This window comes from Odontomachus brunneus, unplaced genomic scaffold (assembly GCF_010583005.1).
Source record: "Odontomachus brunneus isolate Ranch 3 - 2012 unplaced genomic scaffold, Obru_v1 Obru_scaffold_013, whole genome shotgun sequence".
NCBI classification, from domain to species: domain Eukaryota; kingdom Metazoa; phylum Arthropoda; class Insecta; order Hymenoptera; family Formicidae; genus Odontomachus; species Odontomachus brunneus.
The window spans coordinates 1,391,458-1,409,744 of NW_022639463.1; the positions used below are offsets into that span (position 1 = coordinate 1,391,458).

The 18,287-nt window shown below is 36.1% G+C and overlaps 1 protein-coding gene and 2 long non-coding RNA genes across 3 annotated transcripts in view; 1 reads left to right on the top strand and 2 right to left on the bottom strand.

The window, feature by feature from the left end:
• LOC116840907 (homeobox protein Hox-B2a-like) overlaps positions 1-2,647 on the bottom strand; it is a 4,340-nt gene extending 1,693 nt beyond the window's left edge. The window contains exon 1 of the mRNA XM_032808242.1: positions 2,069-2,647. Coding sequence (XP_032664133.1) covers positions 2,069-2,270 — 202 coding nt within the window. The 5' untranslated portion in view covers positions 2,271-2,647. The remainder of the gene's footprint in view (positions 1-2,068) is intronic.
• Positions 1-16,002, bottom strand: part of LOC116840912 — a 30,201-nt gene extending 14,199 nt beyond the window's left edge. Inside the window, exon 1 of the long non-coding RNA XR_004377439.1 lies at positions 15,844-16,002. This is a non-coding gene — a long non-coding RNA (uncharacterized LOC116840912). The remainder of the gene's footprint in view (positions 1-15,843) is intronic.
• A 195-nt stretch (positions 16,003-16,197) lies between these two features.
• The window catches only part of LOC116840913, a 4,987-nt gene continuing 2,897 nt past the window's right edge, over positions 16,198-18,287 (top strand). Inside the window, exon 1 of the long non-coding RNA XR_004377440.1 lies at positions 16,198-16,294. This is a non-coding gene — a long non-coding RNA (uncharacterized LOC116840913). The remainder of the gene's footprint in view (positions 16,295-18,287) is intronic.

Here is an 18,287-nt window from a genome sequence, read left to right on the forward strand (position 1 = left end):
TTTCTCTACATGATTATAGTTACAAATATCAAGTATTTTCCTCTTAGTGTGTGTGTTTAAGGAGAATTTAAAAAATATTTTTTTCATACTCAAATATGTTATGTAAAATATTCAGCATATAATTAACTCTTTCGAAAGTCTTAAAATGAATTTAGAGTTTTGCTAATTTTATTTTCTATGCAAACCATTTCGAAAAGACAAAACCGTGTTAATCAAGTTAGTATTATTGGGTTAAAACTATCTCTGCCAATTATTAAACGCCGATGTTTTGTGTATACAAGTTCGGTAAGCCAAATTTTTTCGCGCTTACTTTTATCCGATTTTAATCACCAATGAATAATTTTCATTCATAAATCCAGCGATAGGTCCATTTAATCCAATAACACGGCATAGATGATTGGGCTTTTGTGTAGCGTTCAGCAGGTATATCGCGGTATTCTTGTGAGCTGATGGGTTTCCCGCTGCGCGACCCTCGACAACACCTTCCCTATCGTTGTCATTGCATTTTGTTTCACACGTTTCAAACTTTTCATCGTTTCATTAGACGATCGATAAGAAAATAACGGTGCCTATGTTTAAACTACATTTATTAACTTTAAGCGTTATAAAAATTTATATCCGTCAGATAATATTTTTATTACGAAAATGATTTTTCTTCCCCTTCAGTCACATACTAGAGAGTTCAAGAAATGAAATTGGAAATGTCTATCGATACGGGACAAAGTAATAATCCGCAACTCTTCAATCACAATAATATTCTGTTATTAAATGAATTGGAAATATTCGATCACTTCAGTACAGTTTTACGTACGTGTACAAATTAGTTTTTAAAATAAGTACTGGCAAATACAAAGAAAAAAAATGCTATCTTATAATTTGTGCGAAATTAAATTGGCCACACGAGATAAGCCGGTTCGTCAAATTCAATTGAGTATGACGGGGATGCTGGAGTCGATGACGAACTCGAACAATGTCGATAAGACATTGTCAGAGTATGGCGGAGACGATTGTCACTAACATAATCACGCTATCCTTTTCGTATTTCTTGTATATACAGAATTTACATGTGTGTTTCTTTGCTTTACCATATCCAAGTCGAAATTTTGATGCTACTTTAACGTTCTGAAAGATAGTTCGTGCCTACTTAGAGGTTTATAACCTAAGTAAAACCTACTTTAACGATATTGATATTCATTAACTTCTCTTTTGAACCTTTAACTCTACCATGTCAAAATTTTAACGCTACTTTGACGCTCTTAAAAATAGTTTGAGCCTACTTAGATAATCTATAACTTAGGTAAAACCTATTTTGACGATATTGACACTCATTTCCGAGTCGCAATTTTACCTATGTTGAATCTTGAATTCTATAAAATATATATATTCTATGTAGGAGCTAAAGCTTCAATAGAGGTTCATAACTGAGCTTACTTTACTTCCTAAGATCCTACTATTAGACAATCTACTTTGACGCTAAAGAAAGCGAAAATGGAAATTTCAAACATCATCAGGGTCAAGGTAGGAGTAAATTATATCATTATAGAATTAAACCTACGTTGCTATCTTGGCTCATACTGCGGTGTGGAGTTCAACATAGGGTCAAAATTTCGACTCATATTCAACGGAAAACCTAATCATATATGTGTAGAAATCTTTCTGCAAACTTTTTCGATATGTTTAAGCTTCTAAATGCAGATGCGAAGGTAGAGCAATGTTCTTCAAAATTTTTCTGTTTGGAGCATCCACACTTTCGGTATAAACAAGCTGCGGAATTTTTGGATTAGACAAATATTACGCTAACTGACAGCTTGAGACTTTACATTAAAAATTTTTTGTTCGTTTTCGACACATATCGAGCAATGCTCCTATTTATTTTTGCATGTACTTTCATTGCGTAAAAACATTTGTAATTCTGTGTAACTAATGCAACGTAAACTTTGCAGAAAAATGTCAGTGTTCTGTCGGTAAAGTTTTCAGCTTTAGCGTCCCCTTAAAGACTCAATCAACTCCTTCACTAAAATTTATGCTAATGTCGAATCGTGATCGTGATATTACATATGATAAGTACCTTGATTCAAAATAGTCGTTTCCGGGGTAGATGTGGATGGTTGTCCAAGCACTGCTTGCATATGCTGCGCATCTTGTGACACTAGTTGCTGAGTTATCATTGATCCATGTCCGAATGACGAAGTAGAGTTTGATGTACAATCAATCCAACCATTATTTACGTTATTGTTTAATATAAAATTATTTTGATCTTCAGCGTACATCTTGTTGTCTTGACAGTTGTTACAATCAGCTAGTTATGACGAATCCGTAACAGCAGGTAACCAACACTTATTTTACTTCGTAAAAATCGTAAACTTCTTCTCACATCCAACGTTACACAGAACGTTCTAATTTTTCTGATGATGATATATATATATAATATATAAATATATGTCTTATATTATATGTGCAGTTGATATTAACAAAATTATCTTTGTTGAGACTCCACTTGATGCATGTCCGATGGATGACGAGCATCGACTGACAAAAGTTTTCGACGTTTGGCTTCTATATCAGGCATTTTGGAAATATCCCCTCTCTTCTGGTCTTATATAAATGACTTTTCTACAATATTAGTGTGACGGAGAAGATGAATAAGATGAGTAAGAGAATTAGAATGTTTTAGAATGTGGAAACTAGTGGAAGTAGTGATGGAAAACCTGAAAGCAGCGGAAAACTGAAAGCAGGAAGTTATAAAAAAAAATATTATCTTTAAGATATAACAATAAAGAAGGACAAAAAGAAGGAATTATAATTAATCAACTTACAAGGCTTCTTTGATTAAAATAAAAATATAACACACAACGGACATAAACTAAATTGCGGGTCTAATTTGCATATATTTACGATAAATTTTACAGGCAAGTATGAATTAGTTAATTTTTAAATGTCCGGACGTTTTGACTATTTTTTGTGGTCATTTTTAGCCGAAATTACAAATAAGAGCCACCACAACGCGAGAACACTTATCTGCATCTAGCAATACGAATCGGTCGCTCTCATCTCAGACCGTTTGAAATGTTCTTTTGAAACACAAAGAATATTCAATGAGAAAATTTATTTTTATGATTATTATATTTTTATGATAATTATTATAAGATAGTATATATGTCCCGCCACTATCGTATTATCTTTTAAAGCCGGATTCCTGAGGTAATTTGAATAAAAAAATTTTAATGCAAAAATGGCGAGGCTATGATACTTTTCAAATTATAAACGATTAAATTTGACCAATTATATCGGCTAATGCACGCGTGCTCAGGTACGGTACAACACACAATGGTATACAGGTGCATGCACATGTCGTCCCTTTTCCAAATATTGATACGGAAGTTCCATACATACAACAACGTGCGTAATAATAATCTGCCTTTTCTATCAATTAAATAAACATATCGCAAATAATAACAATTTCGTCAAAATTTTGTTATCAATAAAATATCATACAATACATTTATGAGAATCAATAAGCTGTCACACATTTGACGTTTCTTTCAGAGATTTACAACTAACTTCATATCTTATGCAAATTCTCACTTATGTGCATGCACCTGTATACCACTGTGTGTTGTACCGTATCTGAGCGCGCGTACATTAGTCGATATAATTAGTCAACTTTAATCGTTATAATTTGAAAAGTATTATAGCCTCGATATTTTTGCATTAGGATTTTTTTCTTCAAATTACCTCAGGAATCCGTCCTTAAGAGATAATGCGGTAGTCGCGGGACACTCTGTATACATACATAATAAAATTATTATAATGAGATAACATACATATATATACGTACACATAAATACATAAAAATACATAAATACATAATACATAAATACATAAAAATACATAAAATATATTGATAAATGTTCTCTCTCTCTTATCCTCTTATATTAATGACATCTTTTCTAAGACATTCGCGCGACGGATGAGCAAGATGAGTCAGAGAATTAGAATGTGTGTGAAAACTAGATAGTGATGAATAGCCATAGCAGCGGAAAACTGAAGATAAGTAGAACTAATAAAACTAAAAAAACTCTACAAATAAGAACCGGATATAAAAGACAAAGTCATAACATATGTAATTATAATAAAAGTTATAATGTTACAATATAACGTATATAATAACGTATAACGTATATAATAACAATATAACGTATATAATTCAAAACAGAAAAATCGAATATTGTTGCTGGACGTGCAAGTGATGATATGAAGGCAATCGTATTCGATAGATATCCTCCCGGGATTGATAGACCTCCAGAATATCCAAAAAAAGATTGTTATTATAATACATCGTCGTTCGCGTAGACTATGGTGAAATTTTTTTAAATTAGAAATTTAATTGTATACATAATAAGTTATAATAATAAAATAGCTCATCAACGATGAAAATATTTTGCACATCCGGAAGTAGCTTAAAATCGAAAACAATTATTTGGAGAATATGTTAAATTGTGAAACGAACAAAGATAAAGTTGTAGAAGAGCGCGTCGATGGTATATAGAAAGTGTATTATGAGTATAAGGAAAAAGGAATGAAATTGATAGAGAAGAACGGGAATATGAAATGAAAACAAATACTTCTTACATAAGGTTCAACAGCGGAAAGTAAATATTATTTGACATCTCAGTATGTGCGAAATGTTGTGCGTGCTGAAAGTTATTTTGATTTTCTATATACATGACTTTAGAAATCAATTCTTCATGATAATGTTATTCGCTATTATATTCTTATAGACAATTAGGAAATGTCCCCTCTCCTCTCCTCTTATATTAATGGCTTTTATAAAATAGCGCGACGGAAAAGTAAGATGAGTAAGAGAGTTAGAATGTGTGTGAGAACTAGATAGGGATGAATAGCCATATTAGCGAAAAACTAAAGATAGGAAGTAGGAACTAAAGATAGGAAAATATTATCTTCAAGATTATCTTCAAGACAATAGAGAGTAGAATATTCGCTGTTCAGGATTTCAACGTTCTCGCAATCAAATTCATGATTCATTTCAAGTGTGTCGCTTAATAACGACCAAAGATAGAATAGTATTACGTGTGATATGATACTCATGTCTTTTAATTCGAGTGTCGAGTTGTCTTTTGGTTTGCTCTGCATAAGACACTTGACAATCAATACTCATTCGACGCAAGGGCGAACATAGGCATATAACGTTAGACCGCGTAGTTCAATATTGCGAGAATCGCCAAACGGTAGAGAACTTTCCTTTCCAGTTTAGTCCACTCTACCTGCTCGCGTGCGATGTTGGGAGAATGATCAGACACCTTGTATATCAACGCACGGTAAATTTTCGATTTCATAGAAGGACACTTCCTACGAAGTTATATTATGAAATAGCGATGGAGGGAAGAAAGAAAAACGCGAATCGGTTCAGGGTCCGGACTTCAAGATACGAAACCGAGAGATTGATCAGCGTCATCCTGTCCGTCTATCCCTAGACTCCTCCGATATTCCTCCTCCTCTTTCACCATCGCGAGATTCTATATTCTCTTTTTGCCCATTTCGCGTCTCTTTCCTGCGCTCTCTCTCTCTCTCTCTCTCTCTCTCTCTCTCTCTCTCTCTCTCTCTCTCTCCTTTTTCTTCCTTTCTTCTCCGTCTTTTCTCTCCTCACGGAATCAGCCATTCTCCATCCGCGCCAGAGAGCTGTCTGCAGATCCGCGCCACCGGTTTTCCAACCTTCCTCGCCCACCCTAAGGGCGAACACCCTCCGACTCTCGGCCACATTCACCCCTCGCCGAAGCTTCCTCGTCGTCTGAGCGTCCTCTTTTTCTACGCCTGCTTGTTCCGTAGACAAAGATCGTTGCGATAGAAAAAGAAGGCCAACGGGTAATAGGAGGGTGAGTAACACCGTAGAAGGAGGACAGGAGAGAAGAGAGAGAAAGAGAGAGGGAATCCTCTCGTTGCTTCTTCCGTTAATTCTTTTCTTGCAATCAACTTTTTGAACGTTATCACTCGTCCACACCTTTTTCGCTTTCGTTATCACTGAGAATTATCGCTGCTTCGTTATGTCACTATATTCGTGTTTTGCTACAGTTCACGAATATTTTAATTGAAAACTCATAAGATATTCATTTTACGAAAGCATATGTCATTAATTATATGATAAAAGCTTTTATTTGAATCTCTTGTGTAATACAAGACTCTTGGGTAATAGAAGAATATCATATATTAAAAATATTGTTATTTTTGTTGCACAAGTAAAGGACATTTAAATGATAAGTATATTCGTTGATTACGTTTAATTTTGCACAAACTCGATATTACTAACTTACTACACATACACGTACGCATATGAGCGTGCAAACACATACACATATACATGACAGTTATATACATAATTAGTAATTAAATATCTGACTTTAATATCATTTATATTTAATTCCAAAATATAGCGACATGACGCTCGTATGACTTTTTGTATGATCTTCATGTTGCACGTAACAATAAATAATTACAGCATACTTTGTATGCTTATAATCTTTGAGATATCGGGCCGTATATTGCTGTAGAGAGTAACAGAGATGGTGAACGAAGGAAAATATTTTAACCGCAAGAACGAGTGAGCTGACATCAGGAAGAAGGAGAGGCGGGTATGAAGGGCTTGGTTGGAATATGGGGAGATAGTAGACAACGTGCATAGGTATACAGAGACGGGTGAGTAAGGCGATGGAGGACAGGAAGAAGGACGGGTAGGGGGGAAGTAAAGGGAGGGTTGGTTGAAGTAGGAGGGTAAACCTTTCCCGACCCTTAGCAACGCTCTCGCGACGCGCTATCCTGCGGATAACATCAGCGGCTTCAGGGCAGGAAATGAAAATCGCGCCGACACTGTTTAATTTAGATAAAAGCATATGTTACACGACGAATAGCGTCGCAGGTTGGTATATCCTTGAAGAGGCCACATTATGTCTTTCTTTAGAAGCAATCTGAGTGAGGGTGCACGACGGGAACGGAGATGTCCTATTTTCGCTCACTTGTCCATGTTGCATGCGTCATGCGCAATACTCAAAGACTACGCATTAAATTATATAATATATTTGTGTACATGATGCGCGCGCGCGCATCACACACACATACACACACTTTAATAATCGAGTAAAGGTAAATGACACAAAATTTTGTTTAAGTTGATTGGCAACTGACTCAGCTGGCAGAGTGCCAATATGGAAAATAAAAGATAGTGTGTTGTTAAAAGGCTTAAAAAATATTCGTGTTCTAGTTTTACAACTTTTATTTAAAACTGATATCAATTATATACATATAAGTATCACTTGCTTTATTCTGCTAATATGCACAAAATTATTAATTTTTTAATTATTGTCAGGCGACAAAAATACGCAGTTAGAAATTGTAAAATATAGAATTAGAAGTTGCTGTTGTAATTCTACTGGTGAATTGATTAAGCCCATTAAAATATCATTAGTCAAAACTGATAAGATTATCCAAACAGGTTTGGAGAAACCTGTTTCTTCTTTTCTGTAGTAACATATAAGATATATGTTAAAGGAAAAGTGAGAATTAATATAGGAAACTGTTGTTACCAGAGATTAGATAAAGTTTTTAGAAATATATCAGGTGAATGAACACACATAGCACTTTCGTGAATTTTCAGTTTGACGGAAATGTACATATTTAATGGAAGAGATAATATATATCACACACCAGCCGTCATATACGTTAACACTCAATTTGAGTCTTATATAATTCTCAAGCTTACGAATATATATGATTGAAAAGCGAACAAGTTACTCTTTAGTAACAGGCACATATAATACCTGGCACAAAGTACGAAACTTCTGCTATGCGTCAGCGTTACTACTAGCGTCACTCAGCGAGCAGTCGCGTCAGTATAAACTAACCTAATCTAACTTAATCTAACCGGGCGCGGGCGGTACAAAAATAAAATACTGTTATATGCGAGTGTAACTTACATCGAAGAGAATAGCAACGTATATTCATAATTGAAACTGTTTTATAATATATATTATTGTCTTTTCTCATTAGATCACAAGATATTTGTATTTCATAACTAACTATTTTCAAGTGCTTTGATAGGTTTACAAATGTTAGATTTATTCGAATTGACCCGATCATGTTAACGCATCACTTAAGGCCGAAGGAAACGACGGTATTCGGCAGGATGAGTTGAGGATCGTTTTTACTGAAGATCGGAACTTGGTCTCGCGCAAGAACTACTCGCGGATATGACGTGTTTTTATCGGCGCTACCTCGGCGAAACCACGAAGAGCTGTCAACTTCAAGCAGGATGCCGAGATTCGCACGAGCAGATAGAAAAGGCATAGCACTTTTATACTCTGGAGGTTAAAGTTTAGGAAGTTATTTTGACTTTCGGGGTTGAATGCCTCCGCCCACGCCGTACCTTAACGGGAAAAGCAACCTTGTCAGCTTAGTTGACGTCTCCCGTCATAGCCACCCTTGCCATCGTGGATCTTCCCTTTCATCATCCTCTTAGCTATATCTTCTCTTACCCGACTATGCGCTTGTATTGTTGTTCATATCGAAGAGAGAGGAAAGGGGAGAGAGAGGGAGAGAGAGTTTTGACTTCCTTTTAATTACATTTTCCTCTTGCTCTTATTTTCTAGCGGCTCTGTTTAAGATTTACAAGATGACCATAAAATTTGCTTATTCTCGGGCTTATTCAAAGTGAAGATAAGATGAGCTTAGTTTTTGAGTGTAGTTCACTTGAGATTTCATAGACCAAAAAATATTTTTTGTACAATGTATCGATAACATTATTATGTTATCAGAATATTTTAAAGCGTTCGGTGGATCCTCTACCCTTTTCCTCCTGAAGTTTATATTTTAAACTTCATCTTCTTGCTTATTCTGTCATGGTACTTTCATGACGTTCTTATCCCCTTATCTGTTCCGCGTCTGCGGTTTCTGCAAGAAGTTACCGATCTTCCAATAAAAATTTGCTTAATACAAAATTAGTAGTCCGTCACTTTGGACAGCCGACTTATGTAATATTTTATATATACGAATATTTTACGTTACATACAAGTTACACAGACATCCGTATCCGTTTGGAGACACGTGGTCAACGGATGGCGTCCATCGTAATGCCTACAGCATGCCTTCCTTCAAGCGCGTTGCCAGGTACAAGGGTAGCGCGGAGAGTTGCTTGCGGAACGGATGATATATTATCGGGCGCTGTTTGCACTTTGACAACATCGCCGGGCATAAAAACGCTGACTCATTTAAAGCGGCCCCCGGGATTGCGCGGCGCTTCGGGAGGATCCGCGTGCCACCTCTCCCTGCCTCTCTCCCTTCGGCCTCGAGCCCTCCTCTCTTTCGATCCTCCGGTGTTCCAGCCACCCACCCGACCTCCCTTTTCCGTTCCGGCGCAAACCACCACCCCAATTGCACCCCCGTCGTTCTTCTTCCCACCATCCTCGCTTTGTCCACCGGTTCCTCGTCCCAGCTTCCACCGCATCTCGGCCCCGCGACTCTCCTGCGGGTCCCACAAACCTATCCAGCATCTCGTGACTCTCTTTTCTTCCGCGCCAACGGCAACCGGACTCATCCTTCGTCCGCTCTCCCGCCTTCATCCCCTTGCCCCCTTCTCGCAGCCTCACTCCTTTCCCCGCGTTGCCAGCAAACTGCTTCCAACATTTCCCATGACCTGCTCTCTTTCTCTCGCTCTCTTTTCTTCGGGACTTCTCCTTTCCCTCCGACCTCTTGAAGCGTCGACGAACGGTCGTTTATAATTGCGATTCTTCGCATAATTTGTATTAAGGCTAATTAATTGCAATGGCTTGTATAATTCAGTTCACTACCCTTTTTCCCCATTACCTGCTCACAACGACGGGTGTTCACTGCGGCTCCGCTGTAAGGATTGTCATTGGATTAACTTTACGGTATCATCGTTTCGACGAACGGAGTTTACTCGTGCGTCTCTGCACTTGTTCCGCATCTCGAGTTATCGAAAGAAGAGGACACGTTGAATTTGTATAATCCAAACCGGCCACACATAGGTGTCTTATATACTTTAGCTTTCAGGATTAGGAATCTTATGCAAAAGTTGATAAGTAGGATGGGGTGAAATGTGGGTCGCAAAGCTCCCTCGAGTGGATTCAGTGGGGTATTCAATGGGGTAAATGGGGTATTGCATATTAAATACGCAGATAGGGGGTTATAACGGTAAAGGGAGGAAGCAGAATAGCTCAGGATTTGAGAGGAACGTGTGGAGCAATGTGTGTAAGCTTGATGCGGTTATTGATTACGGGCCACTGTCATTGACGACCCGTCATATGGAAACGGTGACCGTTTTTCGTCACGCACACACCGATATGCGCGCACGTGCACGTGCATGGACACTTTGGAATTATGAAAAAAATTCTGTTGTATTCTAATCGTTTATTAAATTAGTTCTTCCGATTATCGATCATAGCATAGTGTCGTATTCATCGATAATAGCAACTTAATATGCCAAAAATTTGGAATCTCTCATAACCTAACTTCAAAGCCATTTCAGCATTTTCAATAAAAGATTGGTTGAAATTAATAAACAATCTGATGCGATCTGTAATTGTTTGTATTGAGGAAAGTCCGTGTTGTTATAATTAGCGCAAACTGCAATAGATAGAAAGTCGGAAAGAAATAGAATGGGAGGCTCGACGACGTATGTCCCCAAAAGCCGCGGAGCTCAGCGTTGAGTGATCGCCGCTCAGTCGACCTCGTAACCGGCGCCATATATCATTCAAGATGGCTGACATCTCACGCTGTTCGGAGAGAGACAAGGGTGACAACTCTCCCGTCTCTGCTTGCTACTTTTGACTGGCTACGTCTACGCCTTCGCTGATAATCGTGTTAGGGAGATATCAATCTTGAATCGATGGTTTTTCTCTGACGTAAACTGTATTAGTATACAATTAATATAATTGCGATATACATTAACAACAGTTACTTAAATTTTTTGTTCATTGTATATATATATATTTTTTTATTATTTCATAAAGGTTAAATATATTTGAGAAAATTACATATTTCAGAGTACATATGACCTTCATTAAAGAGTCTTATTTATACAGAATAACGAAGTATAAATAAAATAATAATTTAAAATATAATTATATCATTACAATATACAATTGCAATTTACAATTTGTAATTTTCAATGACGAATGGATCTGTTAAAGCATAAATATTAAGAAGTAAATGTGAAGCACACCGTTAATTCTCTCTGTGGAAATTCAATATGAGGGTCCAATATTCAAACTATCCATGTTCTGTATCTATTTGTAATCCTGAGATAATGTCTGTATTGATCGATTGCCTTGTATAAATAATTAGAGGATTATTAAAAGCCAATTAATTTGCATTTGTGGATTATTCACATGGATAAATAAACCAATCAAATAATTGAATGGTCAGAGAAAGTATGAGCTTTAGATTTATTTATAGATCTGGATTTGCATGAACAATGTAATTACACATAGTAACATGGTCCAATTAGCACAATTCATTCCCATTTATTTATTCACATATATGTTATTTATAGACACAAATTTAATACAAGTCTTAATTTTTAAAAAATCGAGAAGAAAATATTTTCTTCAGTACCATCTATCGTTTATATATGGGTTTTAAGATGATATGTTTCATAGGTCGGTAAACTAAATTCCTTCACAGTAAACTACCTTATTAGCGTTAGGCTAATGTTCTGGCATGCTAAGCTAAAATTCAGTAGTTTTTTCCTTTTGATACAGAAAACAAGAAATGAAAAGTCAAATATAGCAAGTATTAATTTAGAAGAAAAGATGATCATGAAAATTCAATAATCAATTAGAATCGCAGCATGGTGACCGCAATCGTGCGATCACGAATCTGAGTCGTTGTTTGTACTTAGTAAAGGTTTTACGAAAGTCTATATTGAATTTTTTCTTAATATTTTTTTTAATGTTATTATTATAACTTGTGTGTATGTGTGCGGATTTTGGATAACACGACTAGTATATTCAGAGTATTTATATATTTAAAATAATGTTTAGAACTCGAAAATCGTTGTATTTTATGATTTTCACAAGGAAACATGTTATTTTCACGATTATAAAAATGACTCATTGTTATAAAGTTAAGAATCGTATGTTTTTTGAGTTACTGCAGGACTGTACTTTATTTAGTATATTATTCGGTTTTTGCACGGTAGTGCTATTTCTTGTCTGCTAGCAGATCATGCCAGCAAGACACCTGGTTGGAGAGGTAGCTTTTGAATTCTGGTTACTTGGGTACCTGGATCCTCCTGAATGCTACCCATTTAGGGTCAGGAGTGAATAACCTGTAAGCTGCAAGTCAATTCTATCTCGTGAACGTGTATAATAAACGTGTATAATAATCCTTCTACTGAAGAATATTTTAGATGTATGCAAAACTTTTTTCACCAATAGTTAGAAGTTAATAACATTTTTGTTTAAATCCCAAATATTTTTCCACTTCTTCTATTAAAAGTTATAGTAATTTATTATGTTTGAACAAACATATAACGTAATATATAAATCCACATATTTATTAAATTTAATTTAACTCTTGACTAGACCTAAAATTCTTTAACTAGACTTAATCTATATAATCTAATTTAACCCCAATACCAATCTAATCTCAAAATCATAATGACTGATCAGATTAAATTCATATTAAACAATGCATTCCTTTTTTGTTCAATTCAATAAAAATACCACGAAGAGTAAAAATATCGAAAAGGATAAATTATTTGGTAAAGAAATCTTCTCATTTATTCTGTTAAATAGTAAAAATAGATGTTATGTTGCAGATGAAAGGAACAGAAATGATAACTGAAAACTTTTCGATGACTTTGTTGCTCTCAAGTTGCTAAGTTTTTAGCACGAAGAGATCCGTGTCTTACCCGAAATGTGGTGTAAAATCATAGAAAGTAAAAGGAGACATTTTTATAACTGAACATAAATTTTGAGGAATAAAGTTTAGATTTTAGGAAAAAATGAAAAGAATATTTGCATGCATTCGATAAATATGTGCATTATGCGCATATATCATATATAAATAATATTTAATTTTTATTATATTATTAAATAAGGAAATTAAAAAATGTTTGGTAATATTCTTTTTCAATATTAAACAAGAATGATATTTCTGCAACTTCTATTGTCCTATTAAAAATAGTAAAAGTTTTGGTGTTGAAAGCTTTAATAAAAAATTTATTTTGTATAAATGCATTTGGCAAAATTTGAGTATCAAATAACATTTGTCTCTCCCTTGCATTGTGTGTCTGTTGTTAAAAAATGTTTATAAATTTAAATAAAAATAAATGCATGTATAAATTGAACATAATAATATTTTCCGTGGTATTATCCAAAAATAGAAGCAGTTCAGAATTTACGCTGTCTCGAGCGGAAACTAATATTCTTGGAAGTAATATTCAGTACATATTTCTAAAAGAAACGACTAGCTTTTTATAAAGACAATATAGCTCGTCTATCTATCATACACTGGAGTAATATTGGCATGCCCATCGGTTGTAATATTGAAATTGTACTTTTTGCAATATGAAAGTTATTTATGAAACGTAGTAGGCAATATAGGAAACATGCAAGGATGGTGTCGGCATCTGATGGTAGCGTTCTGATATGATGTGATGTGATGCGAGGTGGATCGAGCTTGAGATATATAATGCATGGCTAAAATGCTTCAACGTATGAAATATTTTGAAAAAAAAATTATACAAACTTGCAAGGCAAATCGAAAGAGAGAGAGCCTTTTCATTTATCTATTCTCTATTGTCCATATCTTTCTCTTACATTGCCGTGTTAAAAATTTATATTATTATTCCCAATTCTTCATTCAACAATATTGTTATTTTGAGAATTTTTCTTTTTTTTACCGTATTACGCTTATATATCCACTTTATATCTCTTTTTTATGAATGACTATATATACTACTTTTTGCTTCATAAACATAGTTAAAAAAATTTGTTTATATCAATATATATATAATATATGTAATATCACAATATAATTTACGCGATTGACTTTCTACAAAATCTTTTACTTTCCTTTTTTGTAAAATAGCTGTAGCAACGTGTAACGTGTACGGTTAGAGCCCACCGAAGAGACAGCTGTTCGACGGTTGGCTGCGCTATTCGATTGTCTCGCTCTTGATGATTGATGATCGTTTGGGGTAACTGCTGCCATGCCTTGACTCTGTCTTTTTCCTCTTTTCCCTTCAGCTTTTTCGTTTTCCGGACAATTTTAGTATAACGTATCGGGTTAACGTACAAGGTGAAAGATTTTCTTTTTCGAAATCGTTAAGGAAAATCATGGAAATCAAGCGAAGAGCACAGTTTTGGTGACAAAATATTGTCGAATTTGTAACTACGAGAAGGAACTTTAGAAGTAAGAGAAATCGTTTTGAGATGTAGGAAGTAGTCTGAGCAAATTTACATACGGATAATAAATATAGATTACTACAAATAATATCCAATTTTAACGTTGGGATGTGATGAGGAAATAAGAATAATACATAATTCGCGAGTATGCTCTCCTTGTAGCATTTAACCGACTCGGATCGAACTATCAATGCTACGCTTGTCCTTCGAGATTTTTCAACGGCGCGTTTCCTTGCGCCCGCCCTACCCTTTCCCTCGTAATCTTTCTTCCACGCATATCATCATACGGCCGAATTACGAGCTTTTAATTACGTGTTTGCGGTGAGGATCAAAGCGCTGATGAACGCCTGTGCATAAAAACAGCACGTTGCGAAGCATCGCCGAAGACATCAGTAACGCGGCAGCATCGTATGCGACACAGGCGATATCTCTCTCGTCCCAACCCCTCTTATTTCTCATTGCCGAGCTGCCCTACCCGGCTACCATCACGACGGATTCGCCGTCTGCTACCATCTCCGTCCATCCCTCGTTCCCCATCGTCGCCCTTGTCTCGTCCGACGACTACCGGAGCTGCTCTCGTCATTAGGCCAACGAGATTTTATTAAACTGCTCCTCCGCGCATAGGAGGCATTTTGTTCTCTCGCTTTCTCCATTTCTCTTTCTCTCTGTCCCTTCCCTCCCTTTCTTTCTCTCTCTCTCTCTCTCTCTTTTGTTCATTCTCTTCCTCTCTCTACATCTCTCGCTTGCTTCTCGCAGTTATTACATGCAAAGTGAAAAAGTTGCCCATCGGTCTGACCATCATTCCTCTCGTTGCTTGTGCACCTCTTCGTAGTCCAGCCTCCTCTCATGTGCGTGCGCGCGGCACTTATGTGGGCTCCTGAGCGTTCTCTTATTACCTTTTTGACTTCTTGGGGCAGGCGCGAGCAGCTTCATGCCGCGTGTTACAAATTAAGTTACATAAATTCACGCGTGTATCCAGATATTACGGGCCGTGCGCGCCACACCACGACTGATTTCCGAGGGCTAATTTCCTGCCGGCCTTTCCTACAGAAACGCGATATCCGACGTTTCGTTTTGCTCGAATCCGAGCCGCAGATGAGGGGCCCTGCACCGTCGCCAATCGGATTCGACGCCTCGGCTGAGGAGATCACCACTTTGTCTCACGTCACGGTACGTATTATCTACGCAAACATCAGCGCAACGCTCTGCGCTATCGTTCAGATATTCCTCAGATATTGCATACTCTCATAATTGCGATACTCTTTTTTTTTTTTTATGGAGTACAGAAAGATTCGCGGAGTTGTAATTGGAGAAGAGATCTATGTGTCGCGTGAAATAATTAATTGATTATTTCAATGAAGTAATTCACAATCTATTTTAAGACTGCAAAAACAATAGGACTTACCGCAGTTTTTCCACCGTCGCACAAGTCAAGTTCGGAAGTCCAGTCTTCGAGATCGCTTCACGAACTGTTGTACGCCGCACAAAACACAAAAAAAGATAGCGCGTTGCACTTGAATCGCAGCCTCACCCGCGGCAAACTCGTGAAATTCGTCTTACGCCTATTGCGCAAATAAGCCAACTGAAAACGCATTGACATCGCAAGTCACCGGCCTGAGAGAGGGAGCGTCGGAGAGGTGGCGGAAGAAGAGAACGAGCCTGGTGCTGAATGGCGCCCTACCTGGTCCCCGAAGTCATAAATCATTCCCCCGCGATACTACCCCTCGGCGTTTTCCTGCACCATAACATCGCTGATCGGCGAACGGTCAACATCACCTGGAGCGCATCACAGAGAGAAGATCTTGGCCGTTTTCGCGGGGAAACCGCGAAAATAAGATATTCCTTAAGGAGATCAGGTATTACCCGCAAAATACTTATTGAAGCATGATTTTTTTCTAGTCATAAAACTTCGAGATACATTTGGGACGCGCTTCCGTCGACGATATCAATAGAAGAAAACTTTGCTCTTTTCTACTTTTCTTTCTTTTCTCTTGAGAACGCTGTTTCTACATTGACAAAACATACTGCTGTTTTTGGTGAATATTACAAGTGATTTAGTGCAAATGTTGTGAAAGTATCACTGTGCGTTTCTATATAGGGTGTCTGACGTTGACATATAAACAATTCTACAACTCGTAGTGTTATGTACGGTAATATAACATTTCAGCAACACTGATTCAAAATAATCTTCTTTATTGCATACGAGCTCCATTAGTTATATCTTGACTTGTCCTCTATGAATATACTGGATTGTTTATAATTCGGATTATGACGTTAATCTTATGAATTTTTAAAACGAGCATATATTACATATTTTATACAAGATATATATTATATATATATATATATATATATATATATATATATATATATATATATATTTTATCCAGGATTATTATCAATATTTATTTTCAATTATTATTAAAAAGTATATAATAAAAGAATTTCAAAAAATTAGATATTTGTAAGTTGTGTTACAAATAAGTGTGTAGAAAACTATACATACTTAGAGTGTACAATCTATATATAAATTCGACAGTAACAGATTTTTTAACCTTTCAAGGAATTAAGAAATAAGACTGGCGATACGGTTAATGCCATCTGTCGGTGCTTTCTACAAGATAGTATAAGAAGGCGTGCAACAGATGACGCTGTTGCACCAATTTATCGTGGTTCTCGGTAACAATTTCACACATGCGACAGAGAGTCTTCAATTATTATCGTCATTAATTATCTTCACATATTAACCATATCTTTGCTGAACTGTATCATTTTAATTATTTGTGTGCCTTTGAATGTTGTTTTGATTCTTCTTACTTATACTCGCTAATAACGGGTCTACCCTTTGTAGTTATGTGATATATATATAGATATATATGTATTACACAAATCCTTTAGAGTGTGTTAGTTGCTGCGAAATTTTATGGATGAATTTTTTTTTCTTCACTAGCTGTATGTAAATTATTTTAATATTTATTAGAGTCGATTAATCAGTCGTATGTTGAGCATTATTTTGATGCTAAGAGAGAGATTATATATGTCGTTCTTTGTATATATTAATTATTTATCAAGTTATGATCTACGTGTGTTGCGAACAATTTGGATCTGAAAGATACATTGTGATGTAATTTAATAAGAAGAATGAAATGTGTATGTATGTGTACTGTATATATTTTGCTCCTATGTTTTGTTTTATATATAATGCGAATTATGATGCAATTATATCAAATGTTTTTAAGATTATCGAGTTCTTCCACAAATACGTGTATTTCAATCAAATAATTCCTAAATGAAAGCATTAAAAATACTTTGTTATTCTGATACTAGTTTAGATACTTCCAATATGGAATGTACGTGTACTTTAACGTTTACATTTTTTTGTGCATGTTTATAACTAATGACAAAGTTGCGTTGGCGGATAACTGCTACAACTTTTCAGATATGTAACGATAAAGTGAAAAAAAATTCTATCATGCATGCAATTTACAACAGCTACTTGCTTAATACATCGTACGTACGCGATATCCGTTTTCCATCTCTACGAGGAAAAGCGTTTTATGCACGGCGCTCCAAATACTGCAGCCATTTTATATAGATTGCAATGTATTGATCGTCTCCGCCAACTGCCGACATTGTACGTAGTATCAGAATGACAGGCTGGCAGATGGAATCGCAACTTCCCTTCCCCTCATCCTCGCCCACCACCTGCCATCACGATCCAACCCCCTTCAATGCTTTGGACTGCCTGCCAACCCCTCATCTCCCCGCCTATGCTTTTATATACACACATATATATATATATATATATATATATATACATACATATATATATATATACATTTACACACA